This window comes from Protopterus annectens, chromosome 8.part0 (assembly GCF_019279795.1).
Source record: "Protopterus annectens isolate FY-2018-M chromosome 8.part0, PAN1.0, whole genome shotgun sequence".
NCBI lineage: Eukaryota > Metazoa > Chordata > Ceratodontiformes > Protopteridae > Protopterus > Protopterus annectens.
The window spans coordinates 1347647039-1347667386 of record NC_056741.1 but is presented as its reverse complement, the minus strand read 5'-3'; the positions used below and the strand labels follow the sequence as shown (position 1 = coordinate 1347667386).

The 20348-nt window shown below is 40.1% G+C and overlaps 1 protein-coding gene across 5 annotated transcripts in view; it reads right to left on the bottom strand.

Annotated features, from left to right (window-relative positions):
• The window catches only part of KMT2A (lysine methyltransferase 2A), a 3231120-nt gene that overhangs the window by 386408 nt on the left and 2824364 nt on the right, over positions 1-20348 (bottom strand). For all 5 annotated transcript variants that reach the window (XM_044080894.1, XM_044080898.1, XM_044080897.1 and 2 more), the window contains 2 exons: positions 17157-17231; positions 16171-16345 (listed from right to left, as the gene is read on the bottom strand). In XM_044080894.1, the coding sequence (XP_043936829.1) occupies positions 16171-16345; positions 17157-17231 (250 nt within the window). The remainder of the gene's footprint in view (positions 1-16170; positions 16346-17156; positions 17232-20348) is intronic.

The following is a 20348-nucleotide window of genomic DNA, read 5'->3' as shown; positions in this document are numbered from 1 at the left end:
TTGTTATAGGCATTCTCCAGCTTAGTTTGGAGAGAGGTTTGGAGGTTGGAGGGGACCTGAGAGCTGTATTGTTTTTCATATATACATATAATTGTTTTTTTTCCACTGTGCTTACATACTGCATTATTTAACTGAAACTAGATGCCTATAATTTCTTCTGACTTTTTCTGTCTATATACCAGTATTATATTTCAGTATTGATTTCTATGATTAGACTATGTAGTGCTCCCTTCCCCTCTCATGCATACACACACTCTGTAAACTAAAGCCTCACACTTTAACCTTCTCCTTCCAACCTAGCTGCTGTTAGGCTATTTCAAGATAGTAATTGTTTTTGTATTCCTTCTCTTCCAGTTTGCCCTGCTGCGTGTACCCCAAGTTCGTGTCTACTGAAAACACTGTCTAAGGGAACGTGTAATTATCTCCCTGTGCTTTACTGGTTCCCCAAGCATAAACTGAGAACATAAAAGAAATACCAAAAACAAAGTGTATGTACCTTTTTTGTAAGCTGTTTTGCACTCCCTATAGCTGTATTGTACTCCTGCCTCTGCATGCTAACAGCCTACTGCAGACCCCACTCAACCTGCTCTTTCCAGTTCATCACCACCCCTCTAAGTCCTCGTGCCCCTCTACTGCAATTTCGGATCTGTCCACTAGATGGCAGCATCTACTTATTTTTGAATTTCCCACTTTAGTCTAAATAAGCTACTTAATATTTGTCTGTCCTAGTTTAGCCCTATTGCCCTTTCCTAACCTCTGTCAACCTACCTGCCCTCCTCCTAGTCTCGCTTAGCAAATGTGTGCCTTTCTTACCTTGTGCTTGCTATCCATCTTATTGATTGTTCCTCGCTGGCTTGCTCTTCCATCTGCTTGGCTCTACCCGCTCCATTCACCCTGTGGGCTCACTCTGCTCCCCTACCCCCAATTCCCACCCACCCCCTGTACAGTTTCCTTTACACTTAAGCATCCCTCCCCTTTCTGCCCAGCTATCCACTACAATTCCACTTCCTGCTTATTACCACTCCCACAATCCAACATCGAATCACACTTAGCATATTCTCCTATTTTATATACTTTCTTACACTTCCCATCTTCCCCTTCTTAACCAAACTACTCATCATGCTGCGTCTACTTATATCTGCAATATTACTCACTATGTTCTTTATTGTTACCTACTATCACTACTACTTCACAAACCCATTTCTCTGTTCCCCTACCTCTCACTCACAGTTCAGCTTTCCTACTTCATCTTCTTTTACCATCTCTCCTGACCTATTTAACTCTTCTACCTCAACTCTGTACAAAAGACACATATTACAAATTCTCAAACCTTCTAATAGGACTAAATAAAGACTGCCCAAATACTATCAACTTTTCACATCAAGTGCTCTTCTCTATAAACAACTACTCTCCTCTGGGGACATCCACCCCAACCCAGGCACCTCTAGACCTCTCCTCTCCCTCCCCCCTTATCTACCTTAACTTCCTCCTCCTCACAACCCTCTTCCGACAGTCTACCAGATATACAACCTCAGTTCCACAACTCAATGCCACGCAAACACCTAACCTTTTATTCACTAAATATTCAAAGCCTACCAAATAAAATTACTGAACTGCACTCTTGGATATCATACAACATCCCTCACATCCTATCCCTATCAGAAACGTGGCTTAAGCCACATACTTCGAACAGTGAAATACTCCCTCCTGGCTACAACATCTACCACTCTGGTAGAACTTCAAAGAAAGGAGGTGGTGTAGCCATCCTCTACTCTAACAGCCTTAACCTTTCACCATACCCCACACCTACTCCGAACTTCCATCCTGCTGAACTCCTCATTCTAAACTTTCATCTCGATCCACACAAAAAACTTTCTATCGCTTCTATTTACCTTCCTCCTGGCAACAATGTACCCATTCTAGAAAACCTATCATCCTGGTTCTCTCTCAACATACCTTATGAAACACTTGTCCTTGGTGATGTCAATATAGACTGGTCAAAACTTTATACTGACTCTCCTTTACTTAGTATTCACCTTCATGGTTTCCACCAACTCATTTCTACCCCCACTCGTTTCCAGAAAAACTCAACCTCCAGCTCCACAATAGACTGGATTCTTGCCAACTCCCCTCAACTCTACCATCAGACAAAAACCCTACCTGACTCCCTCAGTAACCATCTCCCTACCTCCATCCTGAGATACGACCCACACACTCCTAAACCCCACCTTTTTAAAGATTGTCAGAAACTATCTACATTTAATTTTTCTCAGTTTAACTCAATTCTACAAAACATTGACTGGTCCATCCTTAGGCAACTCCCTCTCAATGATGCCGTTGACACTTTTAATAGCATTTTCCTGAATACTCTGGACTCCCTAGCTCCCTCCAGGAAGATCAGAGTGAATTCTAATCATGCCCCCTGGCTTTCAAAAGAAACTAAGTCCATCATGAAACAAAGAGACGGTGTCTGGAAAGCCTGGATCAAATCTAAACAAACACCTCATCTTCTCAAATACAGACAACTATGTAATCTTGCCAAAAAACAGACAATAATAGATAAAAAATAATTTTATAGCTCAGGCCAGCATAAACACAGATTAACCCCCAGAAATTCTGGTCAACACTTAACAGCATCCTTTACCCAGGCTCTCCCTCCAACCCACCCCCCTACCCAAACACAACTCCTGAGGAAACAGCTGGCCCTTCTTAATTCCCATTTTATTTCCTCCATCCAAAATCTCCTACCCTCTCAACCTAACTCCTCCTCTTTACCAGACCCAACATCCACCCCCAATACTACTAATTTTTCCTTCAAGCCAGTTCAAAGCTCTACTGCTCAAACTCAAACCCTGCTCTCCCTCTACTGACAAATTACCTCCTACCTTCCTCAAACTTGCAGCTGACTATTGCCTGCCCAGTAACTATATTAATAAATAGATATAAGCTAGAATTTAATGTTCCTACCCTATGGAAATCTTTCTACACTACCCCTCTCCATAAAGGAGGCAACTCCACTGACCCTTCCAACTATCGACCTTTTGCCATTCTATCCCCTCTATCTAAGATACTAGAAAAATGTATCCACACACAGCTTCTCAATCACAACTTACTCACCCCTAACCAACATGGTTTTCACCCCTATCACAGCACAACTACTGCTCTACTCTCCTTCACTCACACCACTGCAGAAACCTTGGACAATAATAAACTTGCTTCCTGTCTCTTTCTAGACCTCTCCAAAGCTTTTGATACAGTATCCAATCCTTTACTTCTATCTAAACTTGCCAACTTTCACATATCCTCCTACACCCTCAGCTGATTCGCTAGCTATTTATCTGGACACGAACAATCTGTCAAATGGCTCTCCTCCTCTTCTCCTTTCCTGCCTATCTCAACTGGTGTTCCACAAGCTTCCATCTTAAGCCCCCTTTTATTCAACATCTTCACCAATGACCTCTTCACCTCTTGCAATCAGTCATCTCTCAAACAATACGCTGTCTCCACTATTATTTCTACAGCCAACATCTCTGACCTGCACTCTCGAACCCAAAAAGCTCTACTCTCCACTGAACGATGGCTTTAAAAAAACATTCTAATCCTCAATCCCAAAAAAAACAAACTCTTACTCTTCCTGCCCCATTCTCTTGCTCATCATAGATCCTCCTTTGCCATTAAGTCTTGTAACAATACAGCCATCCAACCTGACACCTACACTAAACTCTTAGGGGTCATCATTGACTATGAACTAAAATTCAATCAACACATACAGCAATGCATAAAGAAAACCCATCAGAAACTAGGTCTCTTATACTGGAACAGAAAATACTTCACTAATGAGGCTAGACTTATCCTAGGACAAGCACTTCTCCTCCCCTCTCTCCTCTATGCCGCCCCAATTCTCACAAATATTCAAACAACTACCCTGAACAAACTCCAACAAACCTACCACAAAATAGCCAGATTCATCACTAACTCCCCAAACAATACACACCACTGTATTGTCTTAAAGTCTCTACAATGGCTGGAACTCCCACAACTACTACATTTCTACCAATTTCACAGGTAGCACTCTATGCTCTTTAAATCTTCCTGCTGTCCATCTTTATCTCTCCTAGTCTCTATCGATACCCCTTCTCGATCTCTCTGCACCTCTAATCAGCAATTGCTTGATATCTACCACCCCAATAAGTCAGTAGATAAGCAACTCTTATAAACACTCTGTGGCCCAAGCTTGGAATAAACTTCCCCTGGACATACACTCGCTCTCTCAACTCCACTTTTTAAAAAAGAACTTAAGGGACATTTACTCAACTCCAGAACCTGTCCCTGCTATGACCTTACATAGCTCTCCCCTCCCCCCACACTCACATCACTCTCAGTTGATCCTACTCACACTCTTGTCTCTCCCTCACTTGTACAATAACAAAGAATCTGTCCTGAAAAAAAAAAAAAACAATTTTCAAACGTATTTTTTCTTTCAATTATAATCTTCACATGTAGTTGTTTATTCCTTACCATTGTTATTATTGTTTGTAGTATTTGTTTTCTTACTGTAATTATATATTGTACCTTCTGGAGATTTTCTCCTCGGGTCTCCACTGAAAATGGGACAAAATCCCAGTTGAACTAACCCGGTTAACAAATGTAATAAATAAATAAATATAGTAAGCTTAGTAGGAGATAGGGATGAGTAGGGGAGATTTTAGCTATGTTTGATAGGAACTTTTTATTTCTATACAAGAGACCAAGTTTTTGATGAGTTTTCTTTACAACGTTAACATGTAAATCAAGTTTCAGCTGGTCGTCTATTATGACTCTGAGAAGTTTTGTGTTGGGTTCAACTATTATTGGCGTTTTACTTAGAGTGGACAGCTAAAGTGGATTTAAGGTTATGTAGGTTTTGAGAAGAAAAATTTTTTTTTTTTTTTTTTTTTTTTTTTTTTTTTTAAGAGAGCCAGGACTCAACAGAGTTGAAGGATTTCTGGGTAATAGAATGTAGGTCAGTGGGGGTTGTCCGAAATGGAGATGACTGTAGAGTCGTCAGCATATTGGATGAGGGTTGACTGAGGGCAGGAGGTGTAGAGTTGATTAGTAAAAATACTGCAGAGTAGGGGACCAATAATAGATCCTTGTGGAACACTCATTTTGCTAGGGACAGGAGAAGAGAAAGCAGAGAGCCATTTTACTGATTGAAGTTGGTCTGTTAGGTAGCTAGAAAACCAGTCACTGGTAGAGTTGGAGAAATTAAGGTTAGTGAGTTTGTCCAGAAGAGAGGGGTGGAAGACTGTATCAAATGCTTTAGCTAAATCTAGAAATAAGCATGACACTAGTTTATTGTTGTCCCTACTCAAAGAAATAGTGCTTATAAAGGAAAGAAGGCAGTAGTGGTGCTATGTTTTGGGCGAAAGCCATATTGTGTGGGGGTGAGCAAATTTTCTTGTAATAGATGTTCAATGACTTGCTTATGCACGCATTTTTCTAATATTTTTGAGAGAGGTGACAGGATGGCTATGGGTCTGAAATTCATGATGTAAATGAAGCAACCTCCTTTGTGTATAGGTAGGGTATAAAATTCTTTCCAGATAGAGGGGACTTCAGATTCAGAGACTGAATGATTTATCAGAATAGAGATTGGGAGAGCTAGAGAGTCTGCTGCTATCCGAAGGAAGTAGAGGCGCAGATTACCAGCAGATGCAGAATAGGGCTTTAGTTTATGAAGAAGAGATTTGATATAGCTGGTAGGTATTGATTTAAGGGAAAATATGTTAGTAGGGGTCTGACTGGAGGGTGGATATTTCATGTCAGAATTAGAGGGGGCAGGACATAATCACCTTACTAATTGATTCAATAAAGTAGGAACTGAAGATAGTAGCAGTCTCTTGGGGTGTATTTGTTGGACAGGGATTAGGAGATGAGGGATTACCTGGGTGAAGTATTTGGTTTATTGAGTGCCAGAATTTCTCGGGATTTAATCTTTGTGATGTGGGTGGGTTACTATAGAAATATTTTTGACTTTATTTATATGTTTTTTGCAAGGTTCCTGCTTTCTTTATATTTCTGTAAGTGAATGGGGAGCTTAGTTTTAACCCAGGTTGTCCACATTCTATCTCTTGCTTTCATCAAGGAGCGGGCAGCATTAGTTAACCAGGGGCTTATGTTAGATTTGACATGTATAGTGCGTAAGGGAGCCAGTGAATTAAGAATATTTAGAAAAGTCTTGTTGAATGTGTCTACTACTTCACCTAGAGGGAGACTGGTCAGAAAAGTACAATTTATTTTGGAGAGGAGGGTATTAAATGTTACAGGGTCAGTTGGATAGCTTGCATGATTCAATGTACCTATGTGGTCTGGAGAAGTGAGGAGAGTATCATTACTTTTACTGGAGAGTGATCCACTTAGGGAGTCGGCAGTGTTTCAGGTTGCGATATTTATGTGTGTCTGAGACTAATATCCAGTCAATCAGTGAGCTAGAGTTGGGCATTTTATTAACATGGGTAGGTGTAAAGATAAGCTGTGTGAAGCTGAGCAAGTTGATACTTAAAGTGGAGCTAGGTGAGCAGAAGGACAGCCAGTTTATATTGACATCCCCTACGAGGATGATTTCATTATGTATGTGTTGAGTAAGCCAGGAGAGAATATGTTCAAGTAGGGGGCTGTTGTCACCAGGGGATGTGTAAATGGCAGCTATAGTAATTTTAAGATGATTGTTGAAAATTAGGTTGGCTATATACATATACATACATATATATATATATATATATATATATATATGGGACTACTTTGTACATTCGAAATACTGAAATTTTGAATTTCAGTATTTGGAACTTACAAAGCCGCGGACTCACTTTTCTGAAACCGGCAGAAGCGTGAAATTCAAAAAACAGAAGCACAGATATTTTGAATTTCTGCTTCCGGTGGTGTGGTATTTGAATACTTTGGTAAGTTTGTGTGTGTATGTATGTTGGTTAGGTGTTTAGTGTGTGTAAGTGTGTGTTGTGACTGCTGTGTGTGTGTATGAGGGACTGTAAGATGTGTGTGTGCGAGTTTCATTTGTGTTTCTGTTTGTGCGATCTCGGAGTTAGAATATATATTAAGTGGGGGGGGCACAGCCTCCCACATTGGGGATGAAAGGGGCTTGCCCCCCAGCTTACATGTAGTTTAGATGTATATGTTTGATTGTTGGGGGGGGGGGGGTTTGTGTATGTTTGTGTGTGTACTGCTTGTATAGAGTAGGTGCGGGATTTTGAATTTCGTGGTTGTGTGTTTTTGAATGTATGAGCTGTGGTTGGGTTTTCGGCTTTGTGGTTTCGAAACACTGAAATTTCGAGATTTCAGTATTTCGAAATTACAAAGTGGACCCATATATATATATATATATATATATATATATATATATATATATATATATGGGTCCACTTTGTAATTTAAGTATGTATAAGACTGGAAGGGCAACTTGCAAAGGAACAGTGCAAGAATATTTGCATGGCCCACAGGTATGCAACAAAGTCCAGAAGGTTTAGGATTTTTGCATGGAAGTACTTATTGTGAGGGATTTTTTCTCAAGTACTTCCCAAACACTGGAAATATTGTGGGAAAGTAAGAGAACTGGGAATTTGTTTTTTGAGAATGTAACAAGTTTTTAGAATTTAAAAACTTCTTATAGAGTACTTTATCAGAAATGTTAGGTGAACAAAAAGATTGCAACTAAGCAAATTATTTTTTGAGCTAGGATAAAGGGTCTGAGTTGCCTAAACATATTACTGCCTTAGTAAGGTTACTGTTCTTTTTTTTTTTCTCTTTCTGCTGTTCCCATTAGGGGTCGCCACAGTGGATCATCTGTTTCCATTTCTTCCTGTCCTCTGCATCTTGCTCTGTCACACCAACCACCTGTATGTCCTCCCTCACCACATCCATAAACCTTACCGTAGGCCTTCCTCTTACCTGGCAGCTTCATCCTTAGCATCCTTTTCCCAATATACCCAGCATCCCTCCTCAGCACATGTCCAAACCAATGCAATCTCACCTCTCTGGCTTTGTCTCCAAACCATCCAACCTGGGCTAACACTCTAATATACTTATTCCTAATCCTGTCTATTCTCGTCACACCCAGTGCAAATCTTAACATCTTTAACTCTGCTACATCCAGCTCTGACTCCTGCCTTTTTACCAGTGCCACTGTCTCCAACCCATATAACATAGCTGGTCTCACTACCCTCTTTCACTCTTACTAGTACTCGTCTGTCACAAATCACTCCGGACAATCTTCTCCATCCAGTCCACCCTGCCTGTACTCTCTTCTTCGCCTCTCTTCCACACTTGCCATTACTCTGAACTGCTGATCCCAAGTATTTAAACTCATCCACCTTCACCAACTCTACTCCCTGTATCCTCACCAGTCCTCTATCCTCTCTCTCATTACTGTTATTGCCTGGAAAAAAGCAATTAGAAAACAAATTTAAAACAATGAAACTCAAGATATTAAGTACTGTAAAGAAGAACTGCTAGTGAGATCCTTAGCAAAACAAAAGGAACAAATCACATAGAACTAAATGTAATTTGGGGGAAGAAAACATACAAAATGTTCGGGATGGGGAATAAAATTTAAAGGGAAGACAGGAGCTAATTTGGTAATGTTGGGAGTGAATGAGAATTAAAAGACAAGAGAAATGTTATCATGGGCTGTTTTTTATTGAGTAAGTATATCTATGCAACCTTTTAACAATATCAAGTCCAACAAATATGTTTAAAAAATAATTCAGAATGAACATAGTAAAGCTACTATCAAAGTAAAACTTATCATTCATTCTACTTGGATATAATCTGTCTTTTTTGTTACAAACCATCATTCTGTGTCACTTTATAGATTTGTGTGCTAGACTGTCCAGCTGAACCTGACCATTTGCTCTCACTCTAACAGCACACAATTCCTTCCCTACCAAAAAATAAACAACTATAAACATATGTCCTTGAGGCAACAGAGTTAATGTTCTGCTTGCAAAATCAGTGATGTAAAGCTTCCTCTAGCTCTTCAACTTAGACTAAGACACAGATTCATTCCTTTGGGCAGCTCTATTATAATATAAATTATTAATCTGCTTGTTTCACTCACCTGCAGCAAGCAAATTAATTACCTTGTTTCTGAAGCTGAACATTTATTCTTGTGTTGCTAAAAGGCTATATACCTTCTTTGTTTTAGTGTACTTGCCACTTTAAATGCTTATTTATTTTGCAGGTTGCTCATTCCTACAACTAATGCATGTTTTTAAGATGTTTACTTCATTAAATAATTCAAATACTTCTTCCAACCTTATCTCGTACAGGGAACATAGAAACAAAGCTAAGAAACAAATCAATCTTTATAAAAAGAACGAATACCAATCCTCACTTAACAATCCCTACTGTAATCCTAAAAAATTCTGGAACTCTATCAATAAACTTCTCTCACCTAGTACTCCTACCCCACCCACACCTTATTCTGACAAGACTCCTCTGGAAATAGCAACCCTCCTTAAGTTCTTCACTGAAACCATTGAAAACTTAACTGTAACTAACTTCTCCACCCGCACCTCTTTCAATCCATCTACATCTTCATCCACCTCTGGATTCACTTCTCTCACCCTCATTCTCACAATCACCTGTTCCCACCTCTTATATCAAGTTGCTCTTAACTACACCAAAACCTGGGTCACCCTCAGTTGATAACCTTCCTCCATTATTCCTTAAACATGCAGCTACATCTCTAGCTTTTCCCATATCTATCCTGATTAATAGATCCATAAAAGAAGGCAAAGTCCCTGAAATTTGGAAGAAATTTTTTGTAGTACCTCTTCATAAAGGAGGAAACTCCACTGAGCCGACCAATTGCCATACTGTCTCCTCTCTCCAAAAATACTGGAAAAGTGTATCCATAAGCAAGTACTTAATCATCTGCTACAAGAAAACCTACTCACACCAACTCAACATGGCTTCCGCCCCACACATAGCACAGCTACCGCTTTTGTATCCTTTACTAACAACATTGCTCAAGTCAGGGATAATAGCAAAATAACATCAGCCCTCTTTCTGGACTTGTTGAAAGCATTCGACACCGTATCTCATACCATACTTCACCATAAACTCTCCAACCTAGGCTTCTCAAACTCCACCACCTCCTGGTTCTGTGATTACCTCACTAATAGACACCAGGCTGTTACATGGAACTCTTCCTACACCACCTTTCTAGCAGTTAGGACAGGGGTCCCACAAGGATCAATATTGGGCCCTCTCCTCTTCAATGTACTTACAATGACCTTTTCTCATCCTGCCCCCAATCCAATCTTATTCAGTATGCTGATGACTCGACCATCAACTCTGCTGACAACATAGAAAACCTTGAATCCCTTTCACAAAACTCCCTCCATTCAGTTGAAAACTGGCTACAATCCAAACAACTCCTGCTAAATGCGAGCAAAACTTGCAAATTCTCTGACACTTTAGTACTTCTTAGTGGGCATTGAGGAGTATAATCAATACTTTCTTGAGGTTCATAAGCCAAACAAAACCTTTAGGAAAATACTCTGTCTCTCAGTTGCAAAAATTTGGAACACACTCCCTTTAGCCCTTAAGACTACTTAAAGACAAAACTGCCTTCAAGAAGCAGCTTAAATCTTTTTTTCTATCAAATTGGATATGTTCATGCTCTAAACTAATACCCAAGAAACATTCAGGGATAACCTAAATTAATTTTATCACTTCTAGCTCTCTCTCTCTCACTACTACCTACACATTTTTCCCATCATATTCCATACTAGTTAGGTCATGTTACACTCAATTCCCATAATCCCTTATTACTGTTCTTTAATTTGTTTATTAACTTCCAAAGTTCACACAACTTTATCTGTATACTTACTTACTTCATACCTAGTACCTTGGTTCAGCAATGTATTGACCTTAGTCTCACCATATTTCTGCTTAGTTTCTTGCCATACTATGTGAACATTTCCATATATGTACTGTATTTCCTTCCATTCTATTTACTCCTTTATTGCATGTTATGTAATTACTTCAGAAGTATGTATACTTAAAATGTGATCTGCATTTATCTTTGTTTTTACTAACTGTTTACTTAAAACTTTTTTTTTGGAGCTTTTCTCCTCGAGTCTCTGCTGAAAAAGGGCTTCTAAGAACCCAGACAGACTATCCCGGTTAACAAATATAAAAATAAATAAATACAAATAAAATACTGCAGTTAACAAGTTTGTTTTGAAAATGGCTATCTAGACAATTGGCTCAATCCTCTTGTAATCAGTTTGTCAAGGAAGTCAAGCTGCATTTCACCAGAACCAGATCAGTCTGTTTTAAAATGTCTTCCAGTGCGCATGTTACTTTTTAATTATACCAAATGTCCCTGCACATCCATATATTATCCTGTATTCAACTGCTTTTGTCTATCAGTGTTCCAATGCACTGTTTTGTGAATCTTGCTATCTAAGCTACTTCCTTTCAGCATCCTTATCACTAATTTTGTATTCATTATTGACCTACTGCGTGAATTAACAGTGCTTTACATATTGCTGCCTATTTATTTCCATCATATTAGTTTCCTATTTCATTCAAATGCTTAACTTTCCCCTTCCTCGAATCCTCACTAAAAGCAAAACAACACAATCTGCAGTTTGAAAACAAACAAACTTTCACCAGACATCAACCATAAGCTTCACCTATAATAATCAAGCAAGCTATATTAATCAAATAGCTATGTTCTCTCTGGTACTTACCAATTTAAATTTTTAAGGTATTATTCAGATGGCAACTTGCATTTTGGATGTATCACATTTTTCTATATAAATATACTTCCATTTTAAGTACTACCTACTCTCAGGTGCACTGCTTATTTATGAAACATCCCTTGCTTGTTCTAAACATCCCTTGCTTGTTCTTTCATCACCATCTCCCAACTCCATTTTTGTTAGTTCATATTCTGTCTGTGTAAGTTGTTAAAGTAATGCTTGATACAATAACATGAAATAAAGTTTAATTTCTCTCCAGTGTCTTATGGAAGGAAAACAAAACATTTCAGTTATTATTCACACAGACCCTTTGGTTTCCAGCCTTTAAGACTGTTCCCTTCCTCCACAAAACAGGAATTTTCCTCCTTCAATTGGTATGTCTGCAGTTTAATCAATGCATTGCCTGCTTTATCAGTCTCAAATTAGACATATTTATTCTGTGTGATCTTTCTATTTTAATATCAGTAACAGAAACACCAGTCCATGTTGTGAGGCATTTTTTCATCTAAATTTTAGTGTCCTTTCATTTTGGCTTGAGTACTGCTTTAAACCTCAAGATGTACCTGCATGACCTGTCCAAGTTCAGCAAGTTTCTGTGATGTGTTCACATTTTAATTGCTATTCCATGCTTTTTCTTTCTTCCCCTTTTCAGCAGTTTCCATACCAGGTATTGAATACCTGGTCAACACATCTATTTCTCACAGCCTTCTCTTATTTGTCTTGAAGTATTCCAAGTAAGAACCAAATCAGCTTGAAAATCTCTGAGTGCATCTGGTCAATCTCTCTCTAGGGTGACTGAGGAATATTCTCCTTCAACTTTATGGCTGAGGGCTCACCACAGTAGCGGCTGAATTAGAATTAAAATGACTTGGTCCATGTGCTAGGAAATTTGTTCGTCCAGAGTATATACTGCTACACGGAAATGATGGGACTTAACTGCCCACTGCAGCAATCTCATAACCTCATGACACCAAGGGTGAGAGTGAGCTGCATCTTGTATTCTGCTGTATTAGACTACAGTCAAAGTTGTCCGACTCGGTGGAGAAGACTGTCTCTGGAAGATGGTCTTAAAAGGCTTGAAGGGACTGAAGTGCTACTGTCATTTCAAAGATAACATACAAATGAGACTACTGGGGTATTCCATGCCCCTTGAACTATATATCCATTGAAATGCTTCACTCCCCAAGAATAAACTCTGTGGTTAGCCTCCCTTGGGGAAATCTGGAGATGGAAAGGGCCATCACACTCAGGGTGTTGATAAGGTTTCTGTCACTGCTTTTTCAGAGACAGCTTGCTTGAGTAGACAGCAGCTTACTTTGGCCCTAACAAGGGCCGAGAACTGCTTGTGACCAGGAAATACTTAGTAAAAACACCCACAACGAAGACAAATAATGTTTTGTTGGCTGAATGCAACTATGATGGAGAGAAAAAGAGCAGATTTCCTCTGCAAAAGGAAGTATCCCATCTTGAGATTGAGAAAGACCTAGTTGTCTAGTAAAGAAGCACCTTGGATAGCCAGGTTTGGAATGAGCAGCAACTATGGACAAGCTTCTGGTAAATACTATTGCCTGCAAGTAGAGAAATGTCCTCAACAACCTGTTTGATGTTCATGCAAAGGTGCTGTAGGTCCCAACTCACAAGCAGTAAAACTTGGAACAACGTGGTAGGATGAGCTACACTACGACCATATGAAAGGTCTTTTTTTGAAAACCACACAAAAGTCAAGCCTCTAGATTTGAAGGAGCAACAAGGTTTACATCCTGGCCGTGAAGAGGGGGAATCAGCTGTTTTTACTTGCAGATACTGGCGGGATCATGGGAATTTACCAGTACTGTCTACATGACAGTGGACTTAGAGAAAGCTCAAGTCCACATGCCCCAGAATCCCTTTTAAAATGTGCTAAAACCATACAGGGTTTCCAGGGTTACAAGTGTTTGTTATTTGGTCCCTGTATTTCAGGAATTAGAGCTGTGCCTGTATTCTGCCTTCATTCACTTTCAAAAGTAGGACCCAAGAATTGTCTTACATCCTTTTGCTACTGTTTGTGATCTTTAAATACAGAACATCAACGTGCAGTCAAGGACTAGAGTCAGACTCAAAGTCAAATTTAACTTTACTGTCATTTAGATTATACAACTTGTGCATCACTCAACAAAATTCTGTTACTCCTTCTCAAAGTGGAGGCATTTCACATTACAATCTGTATTGCAACTGCTACTATAGACATGACACACGTTATTGTCTTAGATTTCTTTAACTGTACATAAAAACTGCACAGAAAGGGAAACTTTTCACGGTAACTATTACTGCACATTTAGGCTTGCTGTAATCATTAGTGCACATTTAAGACTGCATAAGAATATGAATTAAGAGAATCCCAGTAGGATTACTGCATCAAAGTTATTGCACAAAAATAAGAGATACTACTGTTGGAAATTCCAACAGCCTTTTCAGAGTTCAGCACAGTGATGAGTTATTCTGAGTTTAGTAGTATGATGGCCTGCGGAAAAAAGCTCTTGTTGTATAGGCCTGTTTTACATCTCATACTGTGGTAACGTTTAGCAGAAGATAAGTAGGCAGGGTGAGTAATGTCTCTAATAATCTTGTTGGCCCTACTGAGACATTGCGATAAGTGTATTTCTTGGATGGTAGGGGAGCATGGTTCCAGGGATTTTCTCTACTACCTTAACCACTTTCTGAAGGGCCTTTTTGCCCAAGGTGGAAGAGTTACTGTTCCATGTTGCGAGACTGTTGGTTAGTATACTCTTTATGGTACCTCTGTAAAAGAAAGTAAGGATTGGAGATGGGAGGTCTGCCTTTCTCATCTTTTGCAGGAAATTATGGTGGTGCTGCATTTTTTTTATAATGGCAGTAATATTAATGCTCCATGTTAAGTCATCTCTGACATGTACCCCCAAGAAGTTTGTGCTTTCCACTCTCTCTACTATTTCATTGTGGATTGTGAGTGAAGTGTGTGTTTTAAGCCTTCTTCCGAAGTAGACAATGATCTCTTTGGTCTTGTTCATGTTTAGTGAGAGACTGTTGGCGCACCAGACGATGATGTGACTAACTTTCCCTCTATAGGCGGATTCGTCAACATTGCTGTGTCATCTGAAAACTTGATGATGTGGTTCGACATGGACTTTTGCAGTGTTGAGTCAACAAAGTGAACAACAGAGGGCTCAGTACACAGCCCTGAGGAACCTCCATATTCATAGTGATGCTCTTGGAGGTTCTATTTTCAATATGTACTGTCTGAGGTCCATCTGTGAGGAAGTCCAGTATCCAACTGCATAAGGGGGTGTTTATTTCCAGTTGGCCAAGTTTCTTTATCAGGTGTTGGGGATCATTGTGTTGAAGGCAGAGTTAAAAATCTATAAACAACATTCACACATAGCAATTCTTGTTTTCCAGGTGGGCCATGGATACTCGAAGCGCCATTGAGATAGCATCTTCTGTGGAGTGATTTGGTCGATATACAAACTGGAATGGATCCAACGATGAAGGGAGACTGCATGTTATATGGTCTTTAACCAGCCTCTCAAAGCACTTCATTACTACTGAGGTGAGCACTGTGGGGCAATAGTCATTTAGGTCCAACGGTGTTGACTTCTTTGTGATAGGTATTACAGTTGCAGTTGGATATGATAGCCTGACTTGGTGAGATGTTGTAGAAATCTGTAAGAACATGCGTCAGTTGGTCAACGCATTCTCTAAGCACCCGTCCCAGGAGAGAGAGTTAGACAGTATTCAGCTGGAGATGTTGGTTAAAAGAAAACAAAACTCAAGAGAAAGAATTTAACTATCTTGACTTCTTGTTCACGAGTGAAGGAAGCTAGGAATGACAGACTGACAAAAAGATGGGTATACTGATAATCAACTCTGCAATCGGAACTGAAGAGTAGAGCCAGTGCTCTACTGGGTTTACAGATATTAGCAGAGATGGTTGGATATTTTGTGAAAATGTTCACCAGGCAACTTATGAGGTGAGAACCTGGCATGGCTCTCGGGCAGAGCCAGGCATAGAGGTTCTGTGTCCTTTGGCTTGCCGGAGGATCACAAAGGATGAGCTGGAAACAAACATCTGCTCTTCCCTAATCAGCTAGCTACCCCAAGACCATCAACAGTTCACAAGCATTAGAAAATGTATGTTCTTTGTTTCTGATGAAAGGCAGTCAAGTCAATGTAGGTCAGGACACAACTGAATTTTGTAACATGGAATAACCAAATCAAGCAGTCTGATCAGGGATAAAAATATTTCAAATGAGTAAATAAACATTCCGAAATACAAAAGTCAAACATTATTACATTACTAAAAACTACTAGCAACATTTTGCTGTGTCATTATTCAACATTTAAAGGGTACTAATTTGCAGGTAAAGGGACCCAATTATCTCACCTCTGATGCACGTCTGCCCTAGCTGAGCCATGTGGATTGAGTGGTGGCTCATCTGCTTCCTCAGGTTTATGAAATCGGAAATGATAATTCTGGCACTGCTTGGCCCCATAAAGCTGCTCAATCAGGAATACCACAGCATCATGGATAATTCCCAACATTTTTAAACCACTGACTCCTATGCCAACATAAAAAAAGCAAAATATAATCACAATACAGATTAAAACTAAAAAATATGTGGCACTAAAATTAAAAATATGGTTGATCCACTATTAGACTAATGTTTATCATCTTCTCAAAGAATTGACCAATCTGGCTGTGGAATTAGTATGTGTCTGTGTGTTTCTTACATGTCTGCATGAAACTGTACTCTGTGTGTTCGGGCTGTGGATTTAAAAGTTCAAATCTCCAAGCCATTTAATAATTAACAAACAAAGTTGCAACACTGAATGAATGCCACTTAATGAAAGTTGTGGGAAGAAAGCCTTCTGCCAAAAAGGAGTTGTGACAAGATGGGTCTGCTTAACTGCAGCTGTAAAATACAATGGGCAGAGGGCCACCACTGAGAAGCCAGATTGCAGGTACCCCTGAATCTTAAGTGAAGCAGCTGATTCTACTAGTCTGAAAGAATAGAGTGAGAAGAAGGTGGTTCAATCAAACATGATCAGTTCACAACATTCTGGGAATATGTGCCACAATGCCACAGCACAGAGTGATTTTTTAACCACTGGAAATGAAAAACAACTGGACAGTTCTAGTAAACTGGAAGATTTTGTCTTTGCCAAATCTGGTTGGGAGAAAGTAGCTTTCACGTTTTTACTTCAAGATATGTGTGCTATACTGCATTTTCAAAAGAACCTAGACATTGCCTTGCACGTAGGAACAATACAACAATCTGTGCCCCCTTCCTGGTACATGTCTAAGCTACATGAGAATCCATTCTCTGTAAAGTAACGTGAATAAAGTTAAAATAAATGCAACAACTGTACCTGCAAATGAGAGCTGTTTTAATCTGGCATTAGTGCGTGCCTCTTGAACTTTGTCAGTAAGTGACTTCCACACCTCTGGAGAGAAGAGAAAAAAAAAACAGAGTTATCTCACTTAATAAACAACAGGACACATTCTTACTATGCCTACAAGGGGAATTCTTCTTTGTCAGTCAACATTAGGGATCTCCCTCTCCATCAATCAGTATTAATCATTTTTTCCTCAAAGTTTCTTGCACTTGAGTGGTCTTTACTTAGTAAAGGTTCAAAAGAGATTAAGAAATAGCCACAGCACAAACAGCGGCATAGAATATAGTTTTAAAATGAACACTGCGAACAGTCATACATCTAATGGAAAAGCCTCAGAGTGCAGCTTTTTCTAATATGCCCTGAGCTACTACAAGGCCAAAATGAATACTGATGTCAATGCACTTGGAAAGGTGCCTAGTTATTGAATACCCCCCCACCAAGTGTAAAGAAAACAGCTTTTCAGCTTCCTAGGCTCATGCCCTGGCATCACATAAAACATGAAGTGATGTGAGGCTACACATCTGGAGAGTGATAGGCTTTCTCTTGTGTTTCTACTACAGAAAAGAAAATTAAAAAAACAAAACACAAAAAAAACTTTCAGAAGGGAACATGGGCTTATACAGATGGACACCAGATAATTAGGAGCCATAACTGTTGTCACACAACACAAGGATCCACAATTCCAAGATTCTGCAAGCTGAGGTAATGCCATAAAATTGTAAATGATATAAAAATAACAATATAACCGCACCATCAGATATGAACATGGACATAAAAACCTAACTACCATGAAATTCAAAGCCCACAGAAAGCACAAGTTGCTCAAAGGTAAATGGAGACGCATTGCTCCTTTAAAGAGCTTCCTAACAGATGGTGTAATGTTATAATCCTGCCACTTCACAAAGTCACAATAGGTGAAAACAGTTGCATTCTTTACTTGAAGATGAGACATAAATCGTAAAGGTTTCTGAGATTAATACAAAATGCAACACGATCAAATAGTGCAGCAATAATGTACAGTTGTGTACACTTTTACCATAAATGTAGATGTTAGAGTGTATTCACTGTTGCAGTCATCACATTTGGGTTATCTGCTTGCAGTAGCCATCAGTCGGCCTGATTATCAAAGTCTTGGGTCCTACGTCGGTTGCTGTCTCATCTTCCATGACGTCAGGTAGTCAGGGGTATAAAGCATGCAGCCGACGCCATTACATCAGTTTTTCTTGCCCCAGATGTCAGGTGCCCCCATAATGGGACGCAATTATATACAAGGTTACACCTCCAACAAAAAAGCAAATACACCAAAAAGCTTTAAGCATAGTAAACACGAATAGAGGCATAGTCAATAGAAGTCAGAGGGCTGGAGGGAGGGTAACCAGGACTGCAACAGTGAATACACTCGAACCTACATTTATGGTAAGTGTACACAACTGTACTATGTTCTTCATGTTTCACTGTTGCAGTCATCACATTTGGGTAGATTCCCCAAAGCTAAGGATGGGAGGATGTAATTAGATAGCATTAGGACCAGCTATAAGGCCCTGCAAGACAGCAGTGGCAAATCCAGCTCTGGATTTAGAAAAAAAATGGCAAGTGGTAATGCTTGGTGAAGGTGTGTACAGAACTCCAGGTAGCAGCTTCTAGGATGTCCCTGGTAGGGACACCTCTGAGAAAGGCTGTAGAAGTAGATGCAGCCCTGGTTGAATGTGGTCTTTATCCCCTGTGGGGTAGGTTTTCCATTATGCTTACAGCAGAAATGAATGCAATGGCCTATCCACTTAGAAATGGTTTGCTTTGAAATGGCCTTCCCCTTCTGCCCCTGCAGCAAATCCAACCAGCAGCTGTTCAGATTTCCTGAGAGGCTTAGTCCTGTCCAAGTAAAATCTAAGTTCTCTGTGCACACCCAAGGAGTGCAGTATTCATTCCCCTTTGTTCTGTGGATTAGAAAAGAAGGTTGACAAATGAATGGACTGATTAAGGGCCACACTAGATACCACCTTGTACATGAAGGCGGGATTGGTCCTAAGGGACACCCTGTCAGCATTAAAGATGATGAAAGGCTCCACTGGCATGAGGGCCTGTAATTCAGACACCCTTCTTGCTGAAGTGATGGCTAGAAGAAAGGCTGTTTTCCAAGGAAGGAATTTCAACTCTGCATTTGCAGCTGACTCAAAGGGAGGTAGAGTGAGCTTTTCCAATACATAGTTAAGGTCCCAAGCTGGAGTAGGGACTCTCCTCGGTGGTCTTAAGTTTTTGGTCCCTCTGAGGAATTGCATCAGTACTGGATGAGAGAAGAGGGGTGGTTCTGTACTGTAATGAGTTGAAATGGCTGAGGCATGAATTTTGATGGATGAAAAGGAAAGGCCCTTGTGAAGCATCTCAGTTCAGTATTGAAGTATACGGGGTAAATTGGGCACTGCTGTGCCCATCCCTGGAGTTTGGCTCCAGGAACAGAATCTTTTCCATTTTTCAGCATAGGATTTTCTAGTACTAGGCCTCCTTGCCTCCAAGATGACATCCATCACTTGCTTATTGAGGGATGGTAATGGAGAGATCATGTAATTAGCCAGGCTGTCAGGTTCAGGGATTGAAGCTGTGGGTGCAGAATCTGGCCCCCCTGCTGGGACAGCAGGGCAGGGGTCTGAGACAGGTGCCATGGTGCCAGCAGTTACACACTGCACAAGAGGGGGCACCAGTGTTGGCGTGGCCAGTTTGGTGCAATCAGTATTGTCCTTGGTTTTTCCTGTTTGATCTTTAGTAGTACCTTGGAGAGGAGAAGCAGAGGGGGAAGGCATAAACAGGGCATCCACTTTCCAAGCTTGTTTCTGGGGAGTCCTTGTGCAGAATTTGTCCAATTGGTACTTCTGGGGGAAGGCAAACCGGTCTATCTCTGGGCTCCCCCATTTGTTTCTCAACATGTTGAATATCTTCGGTTCCAGTTTCCACTTGTGTGGGTCCATGAGACTTCTGCTTAGGTCGTCTGTCAGTGTATTTAGCTTTCCTGGCAGGAAATGAGCCTGTAAGTGCACTTGGTAGCTCAAGGCTATGTTCCACAGAGCCATGGCTAGTCTGCAGAGAGGGTATGAGTGGATTTCCCCCTGCTTGTTCATGTACCACATAAAAGTGGTGCTGTCCGTCTTTACCAATAATTGTCCTGGAAGAATG